Source organism: Nanorana parkeri, unplaced genomic scaffold (genome assembly GCF_000935625.1).
Source record: "Nanorana parkeri isolate BGI_ZX_2015 unplaced genomic scaffold, ASM93562v1 scaffold232, whole genome shotgun sequence".
Classification (NCBI taxonomy): Eukaryota; Metazoa; Chordata; class Amphibia; order Anura; family Dicroglossidae; genus Nanorana; species Nanorana parkeri.
This window is the reverse complement of record NW_017306500.1, coordinates 891462-916408: the sequence shown is the minus strand read 5'-3', so window position 1 is coordinate 916408 and position 24947 is coordinate 891462. Positions and strand designations below refer to the sequence as shown.

The following is a 24947-nucleotide window of genomic DNA, read 5'->3' as shown; positions in this document are numbered from 1 at the left end:
ACCAAATGATTCTGAGCAAAGGACAAAGGACACATATAAAACTTGTTATTTCTTAAGCAGCATGGCGCCACTTCATAAAATGAACCTGTCACATAAATTTATTTTATTTGACAGAACTATTTATTTTGTGTATGACAGAACAATAAATTGAACCATAGTAAAATACACTGACAAAAAGATATTGTTCTTTTTATCATTACTGTTCCAGTGTCACCTTTAAGATATCAATTGATTCTGTATCTGCCAAAACAATTGTTTTAGCTCTGCTCATTTCTGAGTTTCCAGAAAACAAAAACCATTCAGCCAAAATGTAAATTTATTTTAGGTGTACATTATTCTATAAGCTTTTAATATTCTTGCCCATTAATAGTAAAGTAATTAGACTCTGATAGAAGCAGCCAACTAATGCAGCACATACTAAATTTGTTCTGTGTTAGTAAAACTAAACCAATTCACTGAAGCATTGGCCTAATACTAGTATGTAGCACACAAATAGGCTGTTTCCAGAACACCCTAATTACCTAGGTGATTTCATTTACCAGAACACTGCTTTCTATTTTTTATGTAAACCCTGACAATGAACTTCTCTTATTTGGTCCCTTTTGGCTAGTTAAATATACCATTAAAAGTGTTCTGTCATATCTGTTTGATAATTGCAAATATACATGTTAATCCCATCAGAGACCTTGTCAGATGATAAAATCGTGTGCCCTCTATAGCTGGCCATACACCTTACAATTATCTGCAGATTTTCTGTGGTCAGATGGAAAAGGTGCAACAGATTCCTCCATCTACACTTAACTGTGTGGATGGAGTAATCTCCACCTGGGCCAATCTGTTGCACTTTTTCCATCTGATCACAGAAAATCTGCAGATAATTGTAAGGTGTATGACCAGCTTATCTCTGCCATCTCATTTATAGAGAAGAAAAGAGATGAGGGGGAGGTATTCTGCAGTTCTAACACACTTGCTGTCTTAGGATGACAATGCTGCTTTTCCATATACACTGAGTGGCCAGATTTATGACCACCTGACGTTTGTAGGCAAATTAGCTATAATTACCTTTAATTTCGTGCTGAAGTTGCTAGAGGGCCAGACCATTAGAAATAGGGAAGCAGATTGTTTACCACGACAGTAGAAGTGATTTTTTTCTGAAGATATGGGTAAACAACGTGATTTAACAGCCTTTGAACGTGGGATGATTGTTGGCGCTCAGAGCCATGGAGCGAGTATCAGCAAAACAGCAGAATTTGTTAAATGTTCAAGAGCAGCTGTTGTTAAAGTGTTTAAAGACTGGACTGTCAGTCGAAAATCTGGGTCTGAACGTGCGAAGTGTGGCCGTCAGCGACTAGTCAATGTTAGGGCAGAACGGAGAGTGGCAAGACTGGTACAAGACAACAGAAGGGCAACAGTCCAGTGTCAGATTCCTCGCATCACCTTTCAACATCTAGTGGAGTCACGAGGCGGCCCAACGAAGTCATCTCGCGGAGTCATCTCGTGGCCCAACGAAGTTCTGATGTGGTGGTCATAATAATCTGGCCACTCAGTGTATATAGTACATTGAATGGGAGCCCTAGGGTAGGAATGGTGTTATGGCAGGTTCATCAGGTGAAAATAGTTGGAAAAAAAATAGAAAGAAGAAAACTAATGCAGCCAACGCATCTAAGGACTTATATAATCATCCTTATCATCTTGTCTTGAATTGTATTGTGATTGTAATGTCTTCCTTATATTGTAAAGCGCTGCACAAACTGTTGGCGCTATATAAATCCTATGTAATAATAATAATATAAGCTTCAATAAATTACATTTTTGTTCTCGGGTTTAGACACACTTGAAATGTCTAATATTTTAAATTTCCAAATAAACATTAGTTTGCAACCAATCTTCAAAACAGCATGATTTAAAATAGTTTCATAACTCCCTCCTTTCACCACAAGATGTGCTTATTCGCGCATGACTTACTTGTATATATCACCAGTCCCCATATAAGTATCCCGGCGCTTCTTAAAGAATTCAGCAGATTTGGTAGGTACAGCAACTTCAAGGTTAATATGAGCAAGTCCACTGCCTTAAACCTCACGCTAGCGCCCACTACTGTCACAAATCTGCGCTGCAATTTCCCCTTCCAGTGGAAATCCCGGTCCCTCACCTATCTGGGCGTCTCCATCCCATCTAAATTATCGGATCTCTTCCAACTAAACTACTTACCCCTCCTGAGCTTCCTTCGCCACACCTTTGATTCATATAGCAACATGAGGATCTCATGGTTCGGTAAAATAGACGCCCTAAAGATGGAGACTCTCCCGAAACTACTATACTTCTTCCAGACTATCCCTATAGGCCCCACGAAACACTTCTTTAGTACTCTGCGCTCTATGGTAAATCGTTTTGTGTGGCAGAGGAGCTACTCCCGGATCCGATATAAAACTCTATGCAGACACAAATCCCAGGGTGGGGTGAGCCTGCCTGACTTTTTTGTGACGCCGGAGGCCACCGATCCGGATCCTCCAGTAAACTGGCTGTTGGACCTCCAGCTGTCTGGGTTTTGCTCAGAACTGCATACTTCTGGGCAGATGCACAGACCGCTGACTGACTTTGAATGCTTACTTGTCTCTAAGGAGAGGGCTCGCCACACGATATCAGCCGTCTATGGGATGTTGCGAGAGGTTCTTCATCAGATGCCGTTGAGTTACAGAACTAAACGGTGTGCTGATCTGAACGGGGACCTTACGGACTCAGACTGGTCCACCATCTATTATTACACTCACAAATCATCTGTCTCCTCATATGCCCAGGAAAAAAACTACAAAATCCTTACCAGGTGGTACAGAGACCCGCTCTCCCTACATCGGATCTTCCCTTCTCCAGAGACTTGCTGGCGGTGCAATGAGGTAAGGGGCACATACCTCCATATATGGTGGACGTGTCCTATGATTTACTAGTTTTGGCAAAAAATATTCAAGATCTACAACCATTTATATGGAGACACCCTAGTACCCTCACCAGCTGTAGCATTATTGTCACTCCTGCCGGGATCCCGGAAAACTCAAAAAAACATGATACTTAGACATATTCTGTCTGCAGCTAGGCAAGTGATTCCCTTACATTGGAAAAAAATCTAGTACTCCGCCCCTTTCCCAATGGGTTAGCCACATCAACGATATAATGCTTATGGAGGAACTAATAGTGACTGATGCTAATGCCTTTCCTAAGTTCATGTCCCAATGGAGTGTGTGGATTTACTTTTCCTCCTCCGCCGACCTAAAGTCCTACCTCTAAAACAATACCCTGGCGGTGACTGGGATGCCTCAAATCACGATACACAACCTGAGTTCACGAACTGTGACCCCCTTAATCCCCCCCCCCTTCCCCTCTCTCTTTCTTACAAATTTCCCTCCCTTTCTACAACTTTCCTAACATATTAGGATGTTTAAAATGTTTGTTCAGAGAAGGTATTAAGCAGTGCTGACGAGGGCTACAATATCTGGACACGCAATCTCGATTCCCACCAGATTTATACTGTGGATATACAGGTGAAACTCGAATAATTAAAATATCGTGCAAAAGTTCATTTATTTCACTAATGCAACTTAAAAGGTGAAACTAATATATGAGATAGACTCATTACATGCAAAGCAAGATAGTTCAAGCCGTGATTTGTCATAATTGTGATGATTATGGCTTACAGCTCATGAAAACCCCAAATCCACAATCTCAGAAAATTAGAATATTACATGCAATCAATAAAACAAGGATAGTACATAGAACAATATCGGACCTCTGAAAAGTATGGGGTGTCAATGATCGTTTTCTGCACAACTGTCAGGTCAGCAGTCTTTCCCATGATTGTGATTCCTACTGAACTAGACTGAGAGACCATTTAAAGGCTCAGGAACCCTTTGCAGGTGTTATGGCTTAATTAGCTGATTAGAGTGGGACACTTTGAGCCTCGAATATTGCACCTTTTCACAATATTCAAATTTTCTGAGATTGTGGATTTGGGGTTTTGATGAGCTGTAAGCCATAATCATCACAATTATGACAAATCATGGCTTGAACTATCTGGCTTTGCATGTAATGAGTCTATCTCATATATTAGTTTCACCTTTTTAGTTGCATTAGTGAAATAAATGAACTTTTGCACGATATTCTAATTATTCGAGTTTCACCTGTAGTCCTAGTGGTGATGATCCTTTCAACATTGAATTATGCATAACCCAGAAATGCCTTAGCTTTACATATCGTGTAACCAAATTTATGTCGCCCTAGACACCGACCCTTGAATGTCCATGCCAGACCACCAATGTTCAATTCACATACACATGTATCCTGGTGTCTTGTTTGTACTTTTTATACCCTTCTTGAGTTTCAATACTGAATGTTATGAAACCTGTTTAAAAAATGCTAATAAAAACTGATTCAATACTAAAATAGTTTCATAGTCTAACACTTTATTACACACCAGAGACCCATTTGTATTTTTACCTGAAACCTTGGCTCTGTCCCTTGCTGCACAGCCATTATGCATAGTCATTAGCCTGCACTATCTCATGTCACCTTTTCTGTCATTTGATGTTCTAAAGCTAAAATCACTGCTGCTGATTAACTGCTGATGAGTAGGGCAGTGTTAGGAAACTTGGATTTCCTGGACTGTATATATGCATGCCAGGAATAGGGAGTTTAACAAGTCGGGATCAATCATAGTGCCTTGCGAAGAAGAGACTTTGTGCACAAAACTAATGCTTTGAAGAAAATGACATTAACTGTTATGGTTAACTGTCATGGATGTTATTAAATGACATTGAGGGGAAATCTGGAGCAGTTGTGCATGGCAACCAATCAGCATCTCTTTCATTTTCAAATCTTAACTGAAGAGTGAAGCTCATTCAGTCTGCTCCAGTTTTGATAAATTTCCCTCATTAGGTTTGTCTTACTAAAGGAGCATAAGCATACTCACTTTGCAATGTAAACTTTCACTATGCAATGAAACGTTCCCTTAGCTTAGTGAGTGTGGTGGAAATTCACTTTGCAAAGAATATCCAATCACATGCAAAAACAGTACTTTTGCTTGAACATAATTCATACCTTCCAACTTTCTGAGATGAGAAACACTTTCCAGCACAATGTATTTAGGTAATAGACAAAACCCTGACACACCCCCAGTTATGCAGACCATGATAAATGTATATGCCAAAAATGATATATTTTTTTGCACCATTACTTTTTTTTATACTGGCTTTTCCAAACAAGATCATTAAAGGAGAACTATGGGGTCAGTATTTTTCCCCATAGTTCTCCTTAGGGTAACGGGAGGACACAAACTAGCGTCCTCCCGTTACCCTAAGCTCAGTATACCGCTAGCTACAGCTCGCGGTATACTGAGACGCCGCAGCCAGAGCGGATCCCGACGTAGATGATGGGATCCGGCCAGCTGCGTGAGTGACAGCTGACTCTGCCTATCTAGAGGCAGAGCCAGCTGTACCCGCCCCTCCCCCGTCCGTTCCGCCAGTCAGCGCTGGCAGATTGGAGCGGGGAGAGGTGAATCCAGCCCTCCCCCTGTCACAGCAGAGAGCCGTGACAGGATCGAGAGGTGAGCGAACCTGGTATGTGTTCGCTCACCTCCCGATCTACTGAGCCGACCTGCGACAGTCTCATTGTCACAGGTTGGCTAGAACTATGAGGTGAGTGGAATCACTCATCTCACAGTTCTCCTTTTAAGAGATAAAATAATGGATTAAGTACAGAATAACACTAATAGTAATATAAAAACTTTATGGGTAGGCTATTCTGACACCCACATTTGCCACATTTTCTAACATTGATGCTACATGAGCACAAAAGGTAAGAGAATGTATTTTAAAGGGCTTATGGTGCTATGACACGTTATTCATCACTGTCACTGCTTATTCAGGGACTTTTAAAAGATGATCTCTGTATTCTGGAATGAAAAAAATCTCACCCCCAACCCCTGCTTAAATAATCTAAAGTTTTGAGAACAAATCTATTAAAAACCTGATATACTTACCTGAACCCATGGTAACATGATGCATCACTTCCCAAGTTTTGTTTTTTCTTGACTGCTGAGTGGAAGGGTACTATTTTGGGTGTCCATGTCACTCATGGGTGGCAACAACACCATTCAGTGGCTAACCTAGACTGCAGTGGTGGATTACCAGTCTTCACTAGGGAAGAGGCATTTGTGGAGAATCACATGACAATGAACACCAGAAATTGTTTTTTTTTCCACATATGTTAATGGGTGTTGGTGGGTGTGTGGGTTGATTTGTCCATAGATGGGCTTCAAACTCCGCCCCAATCCACTTATACTCACCTCTGTAACATTTTGTTGTCATAACCACCACAAAATACCCAATGCTTCTATGTAAAGGTGAACATAGAGCCCCATCCTTAAAATGAAGTGCATGTGTCTGGGCACCCAATCACCAGCCTAGAACACTGTCATGTGAGTAAGGGGAGAAATCAGCAACCCTGTGACCCAGAGTTTTTAGAAGATTATGGCTTTGGCAGGAAATAAGTGACTAGTCAGTGCAGGGAAGGTAAGTCTAAATGGGTTGGGGGTGAGCTTTTTAGGAGATATTTTTACTTTTCCCTGAGTGGGTAGAGCCCTCCTTACCATCTTGTCTTGAATTGTATTGTAACTGTTATGTCTTCCTTATATTGTAAAGCGCTGCGCAAACTGTTAGCGCTGCGCTATATAAATACTATGTAATAATAATAATAATAATAATAATATTTAAGAGCTAACAGTTAGTATAGGGATTTAGTGGTGTATTTTGTATATATAGTTGTTTAGGGGTGTGGTTTGGGGCATAAACATATACTATATATGTGGATAGCTCCCCTTCCAAAGCCACCACTAGCAAACTGTAGATATTTAACAGTAGCTCCACTGTGTAAATAAATAGGTCTGTGATTGGTACTTATATCCTAATCTATGACTGAATGCTCAATGTGGCTCCCTGCCTAATTTAATGTAAGCATATTTTTTTTCACTAGGGTTTTGAACCTGACGTGAGCTGTTGCTGGGGAGATCGTGTAGGCAGTGCCCAGAGCGGTAATGTTGGAGCATTCTGTGACCATAAAAATGTCAGAAAGTGAAAAACAACCTGTAAACTTTCTAAACTCATGGTATGGTGTCAAACAAGAGGTGATTGTGAAGTCCTTCAAGAAATGTGGAATCAGCAATGCCATGGACGGAACTGAGGATGATCTTGTATATATAGACAGTGACTCAGCAGACAGCAGTGATGCAGCAGAAGTTGAAGAAACTGATATGTTTGAAGGTAAAAGTGATGAAGAAACCAGTGATTCAACAGAGGCTGAATAAAGTGATTGGCTCAGAGGTAAGTGTGATGCATAATATCATTTAAAATTTTGATTTCTGAATTTTGGGTAAGAAAAGTTGGGGGCGTCTTATACATGGGGGCGTCTTATAGACGGAAAAATACGGTAGTTACAGAAGTAACATCATTTTGTATTTAGCACAATATGACATCTATATTATACAGCACCTATAACAATATTGTGTGTCTTTGGCAGATAACAACATGTTTTTAAATAATAAAGCTCAGCAATTATTCAGTGCTCTTCTAAATAATGAATGAGCATTTTTAAAGAGTTATGGAGGTTCTTAATCTGCAGGCCATTTCTTTAGTACAATATATGTGCAGCTTCATTAAACGGTGCACATAGAAGAGAGCCCAAATTACCATTTGAGCTAATTCTTCCCAAAGTGCACTTTAAAGACATTTAAGCTACAGCAAAGTAGTTATACATTGTGAAAGATCTATACTTGTATAGAAATTGAAACATTTATCATTCATTTTACTTTGCAGCCAGTTTTTTCTGTGTTAGCTCTCATTTGTTTTTCAAGGTTAACAAAAATTGACTATTGGAAGTCAACAGAGTTATTTTCATTTAAATAACGTTCTTTTCTGATATGAAATGTTTTGCATGTGCCCCATGCAATCTGTTTTTAGTTTCCCTTTTAAATAAAAAACTATTTGACCATTAAACTTGTCACAAACTTGACCTAAAACAAACCAAGCATTTAATGAAAAGTGCCTAAACTTTTTTCAGTGAAAGTAGAACTAAACGTAAAAAGTAAAAATGTGTGACCAGGCAGGCTCTATATAGCAGAAGAGCCATGCTATGTCTCTCGTGCAATACAACAAACTTACCTGCCAGTTCACAATCTTCACATTGTACACTGATTTGAGCATACCCAGTGTACTTTTTTGAGATGTCTTGGTGATTGGATAAATGAGGTGCTGTGAGCACCCAGAAGAAACAAGACCCTGACCCCAGTAGAAGCTGTAGAGAAGATGTGGCTTTCAGTGAGTGAGTTCACAGAGGTGGCTTCACTGGAGCGCAGGCAAGTATTTATGGCTTTAGTTTTTTGTTTTTTTAAATGTTAAAAATTATCAATAGATCCAGAGGTTTATAAAATTTAGGAGGAGGAGTTATACAAATCATGATTTTACATGTAAAATTTAGGTTGACACCAGTCCTACCTCCCCACATCAGAGCCTCCGTGTTGGTCATTGTGATCACCTACCATATTTAAGAACCAATTGGCATGCAGGTGTTGGGGCGAGCTCCACTTTTAAAGAAAAAGCCAAAATTTACATATAACCTCAACTGCCTTTATTCTGAGATATAACAATTATTTTGAAATAGAGTTTTCACTGAAGGTAAACTCAATAATGTATGAATCACTCATGTTTGGTGTCTTCTGCTTACCTAAAATTAAGGTTACTAAAAATAAGCAACTATTTTTCCTGTAGTCAGAAGTTAGCCTCATATAGCCTGAACCTTGCCAAACCAACATACTGGGATATCAAATTGGGCACAGGATTGTGCTGTGTAGAGGCACCCTTAGGCCATGTTCACATTAAGTTAAAGTCAGACTGCTGCAAACCTGATAAACAAAACTATAATTTTGACAGTGAAGGGAAGAAACATGAAACTGTGGTCTAAACATGGTTGAATTTTCATAGGGTTCTGCAAAGATGACATGTTCTTACATGCTTGGTTGAGTTAGTAGCAGAAACATACAGTACATTTTTCAATCATTTCATGCTTCAAACTATTTTTAATGCAGTATATAGCATGAACAAGAGAAAACACATTATTTTAAACACAGCCTGCCTACAGCAATGAATTCCATTGCAATGTGCTTTCAGTCCTTAATGCTGTATTTTGAGTGTGCTGACCTGCATTTTGCCATTCAATGAAAAGTACATAAAGAAATACAAATCAATGCATGTTAAAGCATGCATTTCCAGTGTGAACCCAACCTAATAGGGTGCTTGGTTGTTGTTGCTGCCTGTTTATTCTTAGTTCAGTGGAAGATATATTTTAGATTGTAACTGCCCTACATGCTAAGCAATCACTCTTACGGATTACATTTCTCAGAGAGAACCATCCACAGAGAATGATTTTTCAACTGCCAGTATCTTCAATATCTATTAGTTGTTATTGAACATTTTGTACTTAGAATGCGGCTGTAGTTGATTTATTTACCAAATGTTTAATAGATTGCACACAACCCACTCTGTATATACTGAATGTAGTCACCCATAGCTTTCCTGTAAATAACTAACAGTATAGCATAGCAGATGACTTCAGGAGGACAAAAGTGCTACAGGGAATCTGGTAGGTAGGAAAATGTCATCTTGTTTTGGTGTGGAAATTTTATTAGGATGTGTTTTTTAGTGTATTGTAATATTGTCATTATGTCTCCGTGTCTGGATTTCTGGGCCATGCTCGATTGGTACGTGGCCCAGATTTAAATAGGCACTGGGGTTAAACCATTGGAGTAGATATCTTATGCGTGGCGGAGCAGTGTTTTCTTAGCGAGTGTGTGGACGCCAAGCTGCGCAAAACGCGGATTTATTGGTTTGGCGTGTATACAACTTGCTTTGAGGACATAGTATTATTTAAGATACATATCTGCCTTTATGAAAGGAACGTGCGTTCATATTTCTGATGCGTCTGATCAGCGCGCTGGCGATAGTATGGCATTGTTTGCTCCAGTGGTAATAGGAGATTGTGTTTATGGGTCTGGAAAGATGGCGGCTAGGAAAACATGCGGCTGTGCACACGGGTTTAATTCTGTGCACACGGGTCTATGGGCTATGCACAACGCTTCTACTATGATACAGACATACACTCCCTTTTCTTTTGTGTACATGTGCTTTGTTGGCTGGCTATGATATGTTGATGTATTAAGGAAGTGATGTTGGTGTTTGACATCACTTCTTGGTTTCCTGTTTGAGACATCACTTCCTGTTTGTGACATCACTTCCTGTCGGCAGCTATAAAAATAAACAAATACCTGTGCTGAGCGCTCTAAGAACCGAACCACAGAACGAGCAGCATGAAAACATCACCGTGTCCTGACTCTACATGCCTCTACAGGGGTAACTCCAGTCCTTGCACAAATGAGCTTAATACAACTGTGCTTTTAAGCACGGGGGAAATTCTTTGTGTTTGGCGGCATACTTTGGTGCACTTTAGTGCCGCATGGATTTGTGCGTTTAACCAAGCGAATTTCCATAACAGTTTGTTGTTCATCATTACTGATACAGCAGAGATAAACAGGTGCAAGGAGGAACCGCATAACCAGCACCCCATAAGAAGTAATGCTGACATGAAGTAATGCTGACATGCATATAATAATGTATGCTTGAAGTGACACTAAACTCAGCAGTTAAACATTAAAAATGCATTAAATTCCCTTACTATTAGCAAACATGTAGCTTATTTGGGAAACACTCAGCTGTAGATCCTCAAATCATTTCTGAATTGGTGCTGACACTGTCCTTCCTTCTGGAGGGTGGCTACTTTTGTTCCCCATGGTCCCTGTGTGTGTTGTAAAGTAGCCACAACTCCAACATCGCTCCCATGATGGACTACAATATCAATACAAATTAGTAAAATAAGCGTGAGATTGTAGTCCATCAAGTGAGCAAGCTTGGAGGGGTGGCTACTTTACAACACACAGGGACCATGGGGAACAGAAGTAACCACCTTCCAGAAGGAAGGAAAGTGTCAGCCCCAATTCAGAGCTGATTTAAGGATCTACAGTCGAGTGATCGTGATGGGCTGAACACACCTGAGTTCGGTTCTAACTTGAACTTTCGAACATGGAGAAAGTTAGAACTGTGAACTCAATGAAAGTCAACAGAACTCGGAAAATCAAATGTCCCGCTTTGAAAGGCTTATATGCAAGTTATTGGCCATAAAAAGGGTATGGGGATTCAGGTACTGGCCTGGGGGACATGTATCAATGCAAAAATCACTTTTAAAAAATACAGTTTTTAAAGGAGAAGTGATTTTAACATTGCTTAAAGTGAAACAATAAAAATGAAAAATTTATTTTAATGGGCCCTGCTGTAAAAAAATCTATTTATATGCACCTGCCACACACCTGTCTCCTTGTTGGCCATTCATACATGATGTGGGGCTTATTATAAAAAAAAATTGTGAATGTGGGATGGGAAATTGGTGCTTGGGTGCAATACTTTATAGCATGTGGTGCTTGGTGCACTATAAACTGTTGTGCAATGGCTTATTATGAAAGAAAAAAAATGGGAGCACCTGCGACACAGAAGGGGGAACAACAATGAGGCAGGAAAAGAACCTGCTGCTGAAAAAAAAATTAAAAAGAAAACAAAATGGGGACACTGGTGATGCAGAAGGAGGAACAACAGTGACTCCACTGGCACAAACAAACAAAAAAGAGTACTGTATATAGCACTAACAGGTTGTAAAAAGCACTATCCTACAAGGCCGAACACACAAACTACCGATGTTTGAGTCGAACCGTTGTTCGACTCGAACATCGAGCCCATCCCTACCGAGTGATGCACAGATAAGCTACATTTTTGTTGCTAGTTGAGGTACTTGAATGTATTTTTAATATGTAACTCCTGAGTTTAGTGTCACTTTAATTTAATCAATAGTACACAATATTATTTTAAATACCAGGAAACATAATTTTGTTTATAATCTTGCAAATCATTCCTTTTGAGAGGATCATTGATTGATGTTAATCACTTGTGCATTAAAATGGCCAGTCCACTGGCACATTGTTCTGGGAGGACATACCTGTATGTCTTCCCCTGAATGCATATGTGTGCATGCCTGCAACCACTGCAGCTGCTGCTCCCACTGCCATTAGATAGCAGAGAACAATGGCTTTTAGACACAGAGCTGATTGGACCAGCTCTGTGCTCTGTATTGGATATCACAGTGATCACATGGCACTGTTTACATTGCCATGTCCTCCTCTTTCTCTTACATCAGATTTAGGGGCGAGTAAAGTAAGTAATGGATGGAAGAGTCATCCATTCAATACTTACTTGAGTAAAAACAAGCTGCAGTTGCAAAAAAAAAAAAAGTTAAAGGAGAACTATGGGGTCAGTGCTTTTCCAAACTAGCGTCCTCCAGTCACCCAAAGCTACAGCTCGCGGTATACTGAGACACCGCAGCGGAACGGATCCCGACAATGCTGTTTGGATCCACCCAGCTGAGTTAGTGACAGCTGGCTCTGCCTATCTAGAGGCAGAGCCAGCTGTGCCCTCCTCCGTCCATTCTGTCATGGCTCTCTGCACGGATAGATGGAGAAGTGAGTGAGCGACGGTATGTGTTCGCTCACTTTCCGATCTACCAAGCCGACCTGTGACAGTTTAATTGTCACAAGTCGGCTCAGATTATCAGGCTGAGTGAAAATCACTCACCTCATAATTCTCCTTTAAATAAAATATCTAACCCTTTCACCCCCTCCTCTCCTATATATATATTAGCACCATTCTATCTCTAGTCTAATGTGTGTATTAGCCTCTTCATCTCCCTTATCCTGTACATCTGTACATTAACCCCTTAATCTCCATCCTCCCACTGGATGTGGCCTGTATATTAACCCCTTCACCCCCTCCTCCCTCTATCTATGACTTGTACATTTATTGTATCTTGTGCATTATTACCAAGCCCCATTTTTTAACTCCCTCAATAGCGACCCGTTTCTATATTTCCAAAAAATAACTTCACCTTGGAGTGCTTAGTTTCCAAAAAGGGTTATTTTCGGCGATTTGTGCTGTTCTGAGATTTTTATTTGGTATGATTTATAAACAAAGTAAGAGAAACAAGATCTTTTTTAATTTTTTACTTAATATAGTACAATTTTTTTAAAAAGTGGTTAATAAATACCACTAAAAGAAAGCTCTATAACTCTTATAAGTGTGACCCTCACCTAGGTGCCGTAGGAGGAATCCAGGGTAATACAGCATTTAGTCTTTGGGTTAGGCAAAGTAAATAAGCAGACCTTGCATTTTTAGTGCAATGTTGTGCTCATTATTGTTTGTATTATTTGTAAAAGCAGTTGAATGTGTTTTAGAAGTATGGTTACCCTTTAATGCATACTATCTGAACATTCTTGCTTTGAAACATTACTTTCTCCGTCTGGTTTTTATTGCTGTAACTATTCTTTTATTACAAATCTTAATTTGTCAGTCTTCAATGCAATACACAGGGATGCAGATGTTCCCAGTGTTAAGATATTTGAGATTCTGAGAACTATTACATTATTCCCTTCAGATATAGTTGTTAATTAAAAGTAATGGAATCCTTGCTTGGAAACAGATGTAAATGTTACTGCATCTAACGATGCTACAGCTACCAGGGCAACAGGCTGACATGTTATATCTGCAGACAACACTCATATTTATACAGTCATTCCCCCCTCCTCTTTCAGATTGTAAGCCCTCAGGGGCAGGGCCCTCCTTACCATCCTGTCTTGAATTGTATTGTAATTGTAATGTCTTCCTTACATTGTAAAGCGCTGCGCAAACTGTTGGCGCTATATAAATACTATGTAATAATAATAATAATAATATTTTCTGTCTACTATGGTTGCCCAACTGAAATTAAAGATGTAATTTATCATATTGCGAGGTGTCTAATGTATTATCTTTATATTGTAATGAAATAGCTATTATTGGAGGTATAACATTTTAAATAAAAAAAATGTGCATTGATTATAAAGTATTTTTTAACCTCACTAAAGGTTTTGCCTTCTGCTATCTACCAGTATGTTAAAAATGTTCACCCCAATCCATACCCTCTGATGTGCTAATGACCGATAGTGTTCATCTTCCGTTATATGTTGCTTTGCATATAAATGCATTTTCTGTTTCTGATCTGCACAGAATAGCCTTGATTGGCTAAATATGATTACCCTTTTGTTATGGAACTAGAAAATATCTGGTACAACCAGTTACTTTCAGAAAGTCACAACTGTTTGAATGGAGTCTGTGTGTAAGTACAGTTTCACATGATCTCAAGATATATGCAGCTGTATCTGTAAGGCCTTGAAGATTTAATAAAAATCAAAGATAGATTTACCAAGTATTGGTGAGGTGATTACTTGTGCAACCTCCACATATAGTATCTGCTTTTTTGTCTGATTAATTGTTAGTGTCCTATGAATAAAGTAGCAATATTAACCTTCACTGAGACAGCTTAAAATACCAAAAAAAGCAAAAAAATAAAAAAAGTGCCCCATTATAAAGCACAGCATTGTGCTTAGCGTTCTGTTTGCTTGAGGACTACTATAGCCATATTTTTTTTCCATAGTGACACTTAACTGAATATTATCTTGTTCTCCATGTTTGATGCTGTTATTTCTATTATTTTATCATTTGTTACATTGCTTTCATCCTTGTGTGTTTATTTTGAAACATGAACATTTTAGTGGACATGTCATCAAAACCACCCTTTACATGAATATGGTGAACCCATATTTTACATGTCAAATATTAAATATTAAAACTTTCTTGCCTTAAAGTGACACTAAACTCAGGAGTTAAATCTTAAAAATGCATTCAGGTACCTTTCCCTTATTCAAGCACACAAACCACTCGATATATACTTTATGTAGTCACCCATAGCTTTCCTGTAAATAAATAACTAAGAAACAGCATGGCACAGCAGATGACTTCAGGAGGACAAAGGTGCTACAGGGAATCTGGTAGGTAGGAAAATGTCATCTTGTTTATTATTCATCTTTACAGATACGGCAGAGATAAACAAGGACAAGGTGGAACCACATACCAGCACCCTGGATGCTTAAAGTGACACTAAACACAGGAGTTAAACCTTAAAAATGCATTTAATTTCCTTACTGTTAACAAAAATGCAGCTTATTTGTGTATCACTTGGCTGTAGATCCTCAAATCATCTCTGAATTGGTGCTGACACTGTCCTTCCTTCTGGAGGGTGGCTACTTTTGTTCGCCATGGCCCCTATGTGTTGTAAAGTAGCCACTGTTCCAAGCTTGCTCCAGTTATGAAATTTAATCTCACGTTTAGTTAGCTCATTTGTAGTGAGATTGTAGTCCATGACCGGAGCGTGCTTTGAGTGGTGGCTTCTTTACAACACACACAGGAACCATGGTGAGCAAAAATAACATTTTGCAAGAATAATGAATGCATTTTTAGGGTTTAAGGCTTGCCATACACTGCTCTAATTTTCTTGTTCAACACGCAGGCTGAACGAAAAAAATAGAGCCGTTTCCTATAGCAACACTATCAGTGTGTCGATAGAGGAATCCCACTGTTTGCATTGTATTCTGACAGTGGCCGCCAGCTGCTGTCAGAATACCCGCACACTGCCGGCGGTTCATTGGCTGCTGGCTCTGATCTACGAAGATTTTCCGCCCAGCTCCTTCCATCAGCTGATCTAGCGATGCCAATCAAAAGGGTGCCAACAGCGGAACACACTATGCAAATTTCAGGTGGTTGCTCAAAAACGGCCCGAGATTCGAAGAGTGTATGGGCACCCTAACTCCTGAGTTTAGTTCACTTTAATGTTTGTAATCCATAAGGTATTTCAGGTTACTGTTTGTTTGACATCTATAGAGAAAGCAGATATTGTGTTATTTTTAATCAGACAGACCTGATCAATGAGATAACTGCATCAGCAGGCAGCAAACCCTACTTGTGTATTGAACAAGTCTGGTTGCACCTATGTAGATATACAATTGCAAACTTTGCATAAAAACAAGGGTTTTGAATCATTAGCACACTCTGATAAGATTATTTATACCTAGCTAATCTTTTTTCACATGTAGATAAAAAATACATTTGATAAAAGAATATAGTCAGCTTTAACCTGTTGCCGTCCGCCCCTTGTACTGGAACGGTCGGACGGATGTCGGCTATCTGCGGGTTGCCGTTAAGAGACGGCTTTTTTTTCTTGTGCTCGTGCGCGCCCCCTGGCGCGATCACGAGCGAACAACATTAAACACACTGTCTATTGGACAGTGTAGTTTAAACAACATTGTTGCAGGGCAAAGTAAATTGGCTCTGTTCAGTGTGATCGCTGTGACCAATCACAGCAGATCACTAACTGTAAACAATGTTGCTGTTTCTAGCGATTTCTCCTCTTCTCTCACACACTGTTCAGCTGTGAGAGAAGAGGAGACTTTTCTGACAGTGAAATAATACTGTTTTAAACAGCACATCTTCCAGAACACATTTTACTACAGTGCCAGCCTACTGATTGCCAGCAGCGCCAGCCCTGCCAGCGTCCTGATTGCGGTCAGTACCCTTCTGTCAGTCCTGATTGAGGTCAGTGCCCATCTGTCAATCTGTCAAAGTCCTGATCACAGTCAGCGCCCGCCCTGTCAGTCCGTCAAAGTCCTACTTGTGGTCAGTGAACATCTGTCAATCCATCAGTCCTGATTGCGGTCAGTGCCCATCTGTCAAAGTCCTGATCGCGGTCAGTGCCCATCTGTCAGAGTCCTGATTGCGGTCAGCACCCGCCCTGTCAGTCCATCAAAGTCCTAATTGTGGTCAGTGAACATCTGTCAATCTGTCAGTCCTGATTGCGGTCAGTGCCCATCTGTCAGAGTCCTGATTGCCGTCAGCGCCCGCCCTGTCAGTCCGTCAAAGTCCTAATTGTGGTCAGTGCCTGTCTGTCAGTGCATTAGAGTCCTGATTGTCAGCAGTGCCAGCCCCAATCAGAGTTGTGCCAGCCCAAATCTATCTGTGATTGCTATAGTGCCATCCGTCAGTTAGCATCTTGATTTGCCAATATAAGTACCACACAGTACCAGTGCCAGCCCCAATCAGTACAAGTGCGGTTTCAGTAGGTACCATTACAGCCCCCACCAGTGTACTAATTGACAGCTTTACCGGTACGGTTTCCAGCGGGTACTGTTACAGCCACATCCAGTATCGTGATTAGTAGCAGCACCAGCATGGTGTCAGCTGTTACTTTTACAACCACAGCCAGTATCCTGATTGCCAATTCAGTAGTGCCAGTACAGTGTCAGTAAGTACTGTTGAAGCCATAATCAGTGTCCTGATCACCAGCGAGCAGCAGTACCAGTGACATGCAGCTTTGTAAGTACAAGTACAAGAAAAGTAAAGCCACCACCAAAAATGTCAAAACAAACCTACACTAGTGAGGAGGCCTTTCAAATTCTTAGTGTAAGTGATGAGAGTGATGGAGAAACCTCACAGTCAGATTCAGGATCAGAGTATGAACCTGTGGAAAGTAGTGGTTCATTATCCACCTCTGATTCTGATTCTGAAGTTGTCCCATCTAAAAGAGCCAGGCGTGCTGTGCCAGTCATCACACATCCAACTGAAATGCAGCAGGCAAGCACTAGCACTGCAGTGCATCCTCATCAAATTGCAAGCAGCAGTAGTGCAGTAATCCATCATCAGCCACCCAGAGTTAGGCCCCAGAGAGCACGTACTAGTGTGCCAGAGGGACTTGCAAATCCATTGTGGCTACCCTCTACTTCTTCAACGCCTGTCCTCCCCCCATTTACTGCCCATCCAGGAGTTCAGGTTGAGACTGAGAATCTTACAGCTACCCAATTTTTTTATTTGTTTTTTACTGAAGAACTTTTCAGTTTAATTGTGGACCAAACAAATCTGTACTACCAACAATTTACTGCAACCAATCCCAATTCCAGCTATGCCAGACCATTTGAGTGGAGACCTCTCACTGTTCCTGAATTCAAAACTTTTCTCGGTCTAACGCTGAACATGGGACTCACCAAAAAAATCCACCACATGCCCCTGTACTCTGTACTACCATGTCCAGGACCAGATATACAATGATTATGCGGTTTCTCCATTTCTGTGATAATTCAACTTGCCCTCCCAGAAGTGACCCCAGATATGACAAGCTCCACAAAATTAGGCCACTTATCAATTTTTTCACCACAAAATTTTCACAAATATATACCCCCCAGCAAAATATCTGCATAGATGAATCCCTTGTACATTTTACAGGCAGGCTTGCCATAAAACAGTATCTCCCCAGTAAACGTGCCAGGTATGGCGTTACGTTTTACAAACTTTGTGAAAGAAGAACTGGCTACACATACAATTTTCGTGTTTATGAAGGTAGAGATAGCCAGCTGGAGCCCCCTGGATGCCCATCTTACATTGGAAGCAGTGGAAAAATTGTGTGGGACCTACTATCACCCTTACTTCATCAGGGATAGCATCGCTATGTGGACAATTTTTATGCAGGTGTGCCACTGTTCAAGCATCTCTTCCTCCAAAAAACCCCAGCCTGTGGTACAATGCGACCAAATCGCATTGGCTTTCCCCAAAATTTAGTCCACAAGAAACTGAAAAGGGGGAAGCAGGCCAGTATGAGGAATGACGAACGTGGAGGAGTAGCAGAATTTGTTTTGGGGTGTAATTCTAAGGATTTATATGCTGTGCGTTAGCTATATCGTGTTAATTCACATCTTTGTGTAGACATTTTGTTTTTCCTTTCTTCATTTTCTAAAAACTTGTGGCAGGAAAATGAAGTTGTCAAAAAACTCACTATTCCTCTTATTAAATACCTTGGGGGACTTTGGGATCATTTTGTGGGTGTTTCTACTGCGCTGGCACGTTAGGGCCTCAAAAAACACAATAGGTAGTCAGGGACCCAAATGCGTAATTTAAAATTAAAAAAAAAATGAAACCTAGAATCACTCAACATGCACATTATCAAATACCTTGGGGTATCTTCTTTCTATAATGGGGTCATTTTGTGGGGCTTTCTACTGTCCTTGCATTTTGGGGCCTCAAGAAATGCGATAAGCAGTCAGGGCACCAGGGTTGATACAATTCAAATATATATACCATAGTCTGTGGACTATATCACTTTCACACATTGTAACTAATTTACACTTTTTTTTACCAAAGAAATGTAGCAGAATACATTTTGGTCTAAATTTATGAAGAAAGATTATTTATGTGCTAATTTTCAAAGCTTAACATAGGGAAAACAGGTTTTTTTCTAAATTTTCGGTACTTTTTCCTTAATATAGTAAAAAATTAAAACCCCAGTGGTGATTAAATACCACCAAAAGAAAGCTCTATCTGTCCCAAAAAAAGGATATAAAATTAATTTTGGTACAGCATTGTATGGCTGAATAATTGTCAGTCAAAGTACTGCAGCGCTGAATACTGAAAAATGGCCTGGATGGGAAGGGGGTTTAACACCGCGGAAGTCAAGTGGTTAACATGAAGATTAAATATGCATCATGTTTAATAAAATACTTCAATTATTTTCATATGTTTAGGAAACAAATATCTGTGGAATACAAGCATTATGTTAAAAAGATAATTTATGTGTGTCCAAATGTTGACTTTTTCTCATGTTCTAAGGCAGGGGTAGGCAAACCTTGGCCCTCCAGCTGTGGTCAAACTACAAATTCCATCATACCATTGTCCCTGGGAAACATGCCTGTGGCTGTCAGAATTTTGCAATGCCTCTTGGGATTTGTTGTTTCACAACAGCTCGAAGTATGGCAACCCATTTTCTAAGGGAACTGCTTAAAGGGAGTACTAAATATTTATTTATAATTTAAAATAAAAATCTACTTTCTAATTATCACCTTTTTTTTAAATTTAACATACAGTGCATGTCTCTAGATACGTTTAAAATGAATAATCCAGTCTTTATTGTAAATGGCCTATGCCCACTGTAGACAAACTGCTATGACCTTATAATTTGTAATTTTTACTGGTCAGAATATATAGGAATGCTACTATATAACAATATGTGGCCAAACATTCTGAAAGAACCATTAAAGCTGGTTAGCTCTCAAATCCTCAATCCTCTCGGTTGCTATGCCTTAATCCATGAATGAACTAAACAAAATTGAAAATACCTAATTTTCATTGAATAAAATAGTCACATAATCTGTCAAACAGGCAACTTTAGATTTGATATCCCCAACTGTGGGGTGTGTTGCTATATGTGGGATAGAAAAAATGAGTGGTTCCGCTGGAAAAGTGTTCGCGGTATTAACTGGTACACAATTTGTACTATATGGATTAATCTGCCCATATGGTAAACTGTATGTGGGCAGAATTACAACAACCCTGATGAGGAGCACAAGGATCATGATAACTAAAGTGGAAAATTACTCTGTGCCTAGGCATTTTTTGGAATATTATAACACCAACCCCAAAAGTATAAAAGTATTTGGGATTGAGGCCATTTTAGGTGTTAGATCTCAGGTATTAGGTACTAAGTTCAGATATTTGGAAGTATCTAAATTTCCGATTTGGACGCGTCCAAATTCGAACAAATGTACACCTCTGTAGTGTGTTCCCTCCCAGCATGATCTATTGGTGGAATCTAGACACCTTTGTAGTGTGTACACACCCAGCAGGTGTGTTGTGCAAAGCCATGCATGAATTGCAAGGTGATGTTGTGTAAATTAGCTCTACATTGTGTTGCTTGCGTTGATGAATGCAGGAATGTAAATGCATGAGCTAACCATTTTTGTCTAAACTGTGAAGCAGCATTATATATGCATCATGTGCATGATTTTTCCATATATGGCATTAGTGGAAATATGCTTTTAGAGACTTTTTGGTTGATAAATACGTTTTGCTGTGTAAAAATCACACGCACCTAGTGCGTGCGTGTGTTTAGGTTAGTAAATCAACCCCCTGGAGTGACTTTTGTGTCACCATATGAATGTAACTCTGTTTAAAAAATGTGTCAATAGAGTCCTTTACAAACATTTTTTTCCATATTCATAGCCCCATGAAAATGAGCAACACTTGTAAATGTGACAATAGATTGATTATAAAATGTTTTTGGACTAGGTGAAGTAAAGCTTTTAAATTAACTCTCTATGCATAGAACAAGGTAGTTACCTTAGGCGTCTCAATACTGGCAGGCCACCAAAATATATGTTCTCGTCGGATTTCAAATTCAGACCAAAATTACTTCCAGTAGATGTGGTGGTTACCTTGTCCTCTTCGTTGGTATCCAGATCCACAATTGAAAAATTGGCTAAAAATTAAGATATGAATAGAGGGTACATTAAATAAAATGGACATGCCAACCAAATAACATGTCAGTTTCTGGCAGAGATGCAGAATCATTCTATTCATCATTATTATACACTAGCTACTACTGAATTAATACATTTTTAAAAGATGGTCATAATTTTACGGCACTGACTTAGATTTAGGAATATTTTACCTATGACCGTCTGGAAATACAATTTATATTTATGCCAGTATATGTTGTATCAGAGAAAGAGTGACAACCTACTGGAATGTATTTTTGTTAAAGTTGATCAACCATAAAAATGCTAGTTGCTCAAACCTGAGTAGGCTAAAATAATCCAGTAGTCATGTTCAAATGGGTAAAACATTGCGCAACAGCGCATCACTCAGATGAAAATGGTCACAATAGAATATGGAATGTTGAAGTGCTTCTGTAAACATACTTCAAATTGCTTAAGCGTGAATATGGGCTGAACCAGAACTGAGGCAGACAGATGCATGGGGGAGCTTTTTTCATAATGTGCAAGAATGCATAGCACCAGGGGCTTTAAATCTGACCTCCTTTCTTTCCAGAGGCTTGAAATTTTCTCTGACTATAAAATTCATTCACAACCAGCCTGATCAGTGAACTACTACATTTACTCAGTTATCATAGGGAAGGCATATTGATGTGCTCAATGTCTACTGAGACAAGAAACACAAACAATGGAATAGGGGCTCAGCTGCTCACGATTCCTCTGGAAGGAATCTTTGATAGTGACAATGGTAGGCCATGCCTGCACAATATGTATTGGCATGGCCACCTGTAGTCTCCACCAGGGGCACATGTGACAGGATCTTGGCCTTGTGTGCTAAAGGTCCTGGTCCCAGCGCAGGATTTTAGTAATTTTGTTCACATCTAGTTTAAAGTAGTACTAAACTCTCTATGTAAAAAATATCTCTCAATATAACATAATTTAGTATGTTTAAATATTGCCTTTGTATTAATCTAGTCTATTTTGAATTTTTCATTACCTTCATAAAATCTTTACTTCTCTTTCCATTTCGTCTTGCACTTCCTCCAACTTCTGGTTGGAGGGAGCACACACAGTTACTTACAGATGACTTGCCTGTAGGACTCCATGCCCCATGAGTACTTTGAATTGCCTCTCCTAATGTGCCCCTTGTTTTCAGATCTGTCAGTTACAGACATGTGGATGGGGAGGTGGGTGGATCTCTAGTTCCCTACAACTCTCTCCTCTCTATTCTGCCTGTGTGAGTCAGCATACAAAGCAGCTGCACATTGTGAGTATTCCCAGCGAGGGGTGCACATGCTGCAGTGGCTCCATAGAGAACCAACCAATAAATGGAGACACCACAGAAACAGAGGTAAGCATTAGGAAAACCCAAAAAGGTTTATATACATAAAAAGAAGACAGTGGGAGAAATAAATAAAGATACAAGACAGTTTGTGAGTAACGTAAGTAAGGATATGCAGTTTATTGAAATAAGTTTAATAACACTTTAAGCTTTTGCATGTAACAGCAATACCACTGTTTTTAATTGTGTGTGTGTGTTTAATGCAAAAGCACATTTCCTACCTTGTTTTTGTATTCTGGAGAGAGTGAATGATTTCCATTTGCCATCATTATGATTTTTGTTGCTCATTGCATAGGATGTGCCCGATCCCAGATCATAGCTAACTTTTATACGCCCATCACTCAGCTCGATGCTCATGAAATCTTTCTGTTAAAAATTGAAAATGAAAGCTATATCACACATATACAGTATAATTCATATATCCTGAACATAACAAATTCGGCTTTGGATTAAAAGTAAACATACAATTCAAAATATTAATAGAAATAGTCTGGAACTGCATACAAATATAAATTGTAAAGAAACAGTGTTTCAACATTAAAACAGTTACAGTAAAACATGGAATACACTGATTTTATGAAGCCAACACAAATCTTTTTACTGAAATATAAACAAATAAATTGTAAGGGAAAAACTACAATAACAAAACAAGTTTATATATTTTGAGCTGCGCACTCTGTTAACAGTCGATGAGCTGAATTTGTTTTTTTTCTGCAATCTCCCCTTCAGCTGAGGGTTATATTGTGGTTCAGTAGTGCTCATCACACATGATTGTAAATCTCTTCAGTATCTGTACCATCTGCTCAGAAAAGAGGGCACTTCAGGATGATATCTTAAAGGCCGGCTGTATATGAACATCTCCTTCACTAAGAATGATAGCCAATCCTATTTATTTCACTGTTCTTCTAGGACATTTTAGATGCAGCATGGCTAAGATTCAGATGAGCCACTTATTGAAGAGATATCTTTCTCGAATATGGAAACCTCAAATACCTGAATCATAATGCACATGTGCTTATTTACATTTGAGAATTAACAGTTTCCTGGGGCTGATTGTTGCAAGTGTGCAAGACCTTTGACCCTGCTTTTGCTGCCACGGCAAGTAAAAAAGTTTATTAACATGGGCATTATGATTACTTTAAAAGAACCTTGGGCTAATTTAGTTAAAGAGTTGAGAATGTTCACACAATATATTGTGTGAATATTCCTTTCAATTCAAATTGAAATGAATTTTTACACAATTTAGTGTGTGAGCATGCTCAGCTCCTTTAGTAACTCAGGGAGGAGTGACAACTCTCCTGCTCAGCTCCTTTAGTAACTTGAGTGACAACTCTGAATCTGCTGGAGTTACAGACATCACATGCAAGATGTGAAAAGCAGTCCCTGGGCTTTTGGATGTCTACAGAGTGGAAGCTCTTACAGGTAAACAACATGCATAAAATATATAAAATACACATTTAATGTTATAGGAAGATTTCTGTTGAAATGAATGGTCTGACAACAAGCCCACTGTGCGGGCCAAACTAGTCAACATTTGTTGACTTTTTTCAGTTGAGGAGAATGCTGGCTGGGCTGTGACTCTAGAAACTCATTGACAGGAATTGATCACAACTGGAGCAGTCAAAATCTGCAGCAGCTGTGCATGGCAGCCAAACAGGTTTTCTCTTTCATTTTCAAATCTTAACTAAACAAGCTGAAGAGAGAAGCTGATTGGTTGCCATGGGCAACTGCTCCAGTTTTGTCTGCTCCACTTTTGATAAATTCCCCCAATGAGTTTGAATATGTTTTTCTTCAATTATGTTAAATGTTTCCTTACTAACAACAACATATCAAAATGTCCCTCCCTACCATCTTGTCTTGAATTATATTGTGATTGTAATGTTTTCCTTAAATTGTAAAGCACTGCGCAAACTGTTGGCGCTATACAAATCCTGAATAATATTATTAATAATAATAATGTCCATATACGACTGCAACAGTTCAGCAGCACTAACAATATTGCTACCAAATAGTCAATAGAAAAATGCTGGCTATTAAAAACAATGTATATCACCAAATAATATCAAGAAAAGCAGAAATGAAATCACTGTTTATAAAGGTGATCACTAACTACAACACATAAAAACCTCCATAAATGACTGCAGTAGTTCATCTGCACTTCACAAATTGTATCAATACCAAAGAGTCATTGGAAACATGCTGGTTATCTAATATATCACGTCATTATTT

General features: G+C 39.3%; 1 protein-coding gene across 1 annotated transcript in view; it reads right to left on the bottom strand.

Annotated features, from left to right (window-relative positions):
• Nucleotides 1–24947, bottom strand: part of LAMA2 (laminin subunit alpha 2) — a 646095-nt gene that overhangs the window by 47970 nt on the left and 573178 nt on the right. The window contains exons 51-53 of the mRNA XM_018556291.1: nt 22940–23084; nt 21222–21360; nt 14737–14748 (exon numbers count right to left, since the gene is read on the bottom strand). Coding sequence (XP_018411793.1) covers nt 14737–14748; nt 21222–21360; nt 22940–23084 — 296 coding nt within the window. The remainder of the gene's footprint in view (nt 1–14736; nt 14749–21221; nt 21361–22939; nt 23085–24947) is intronic.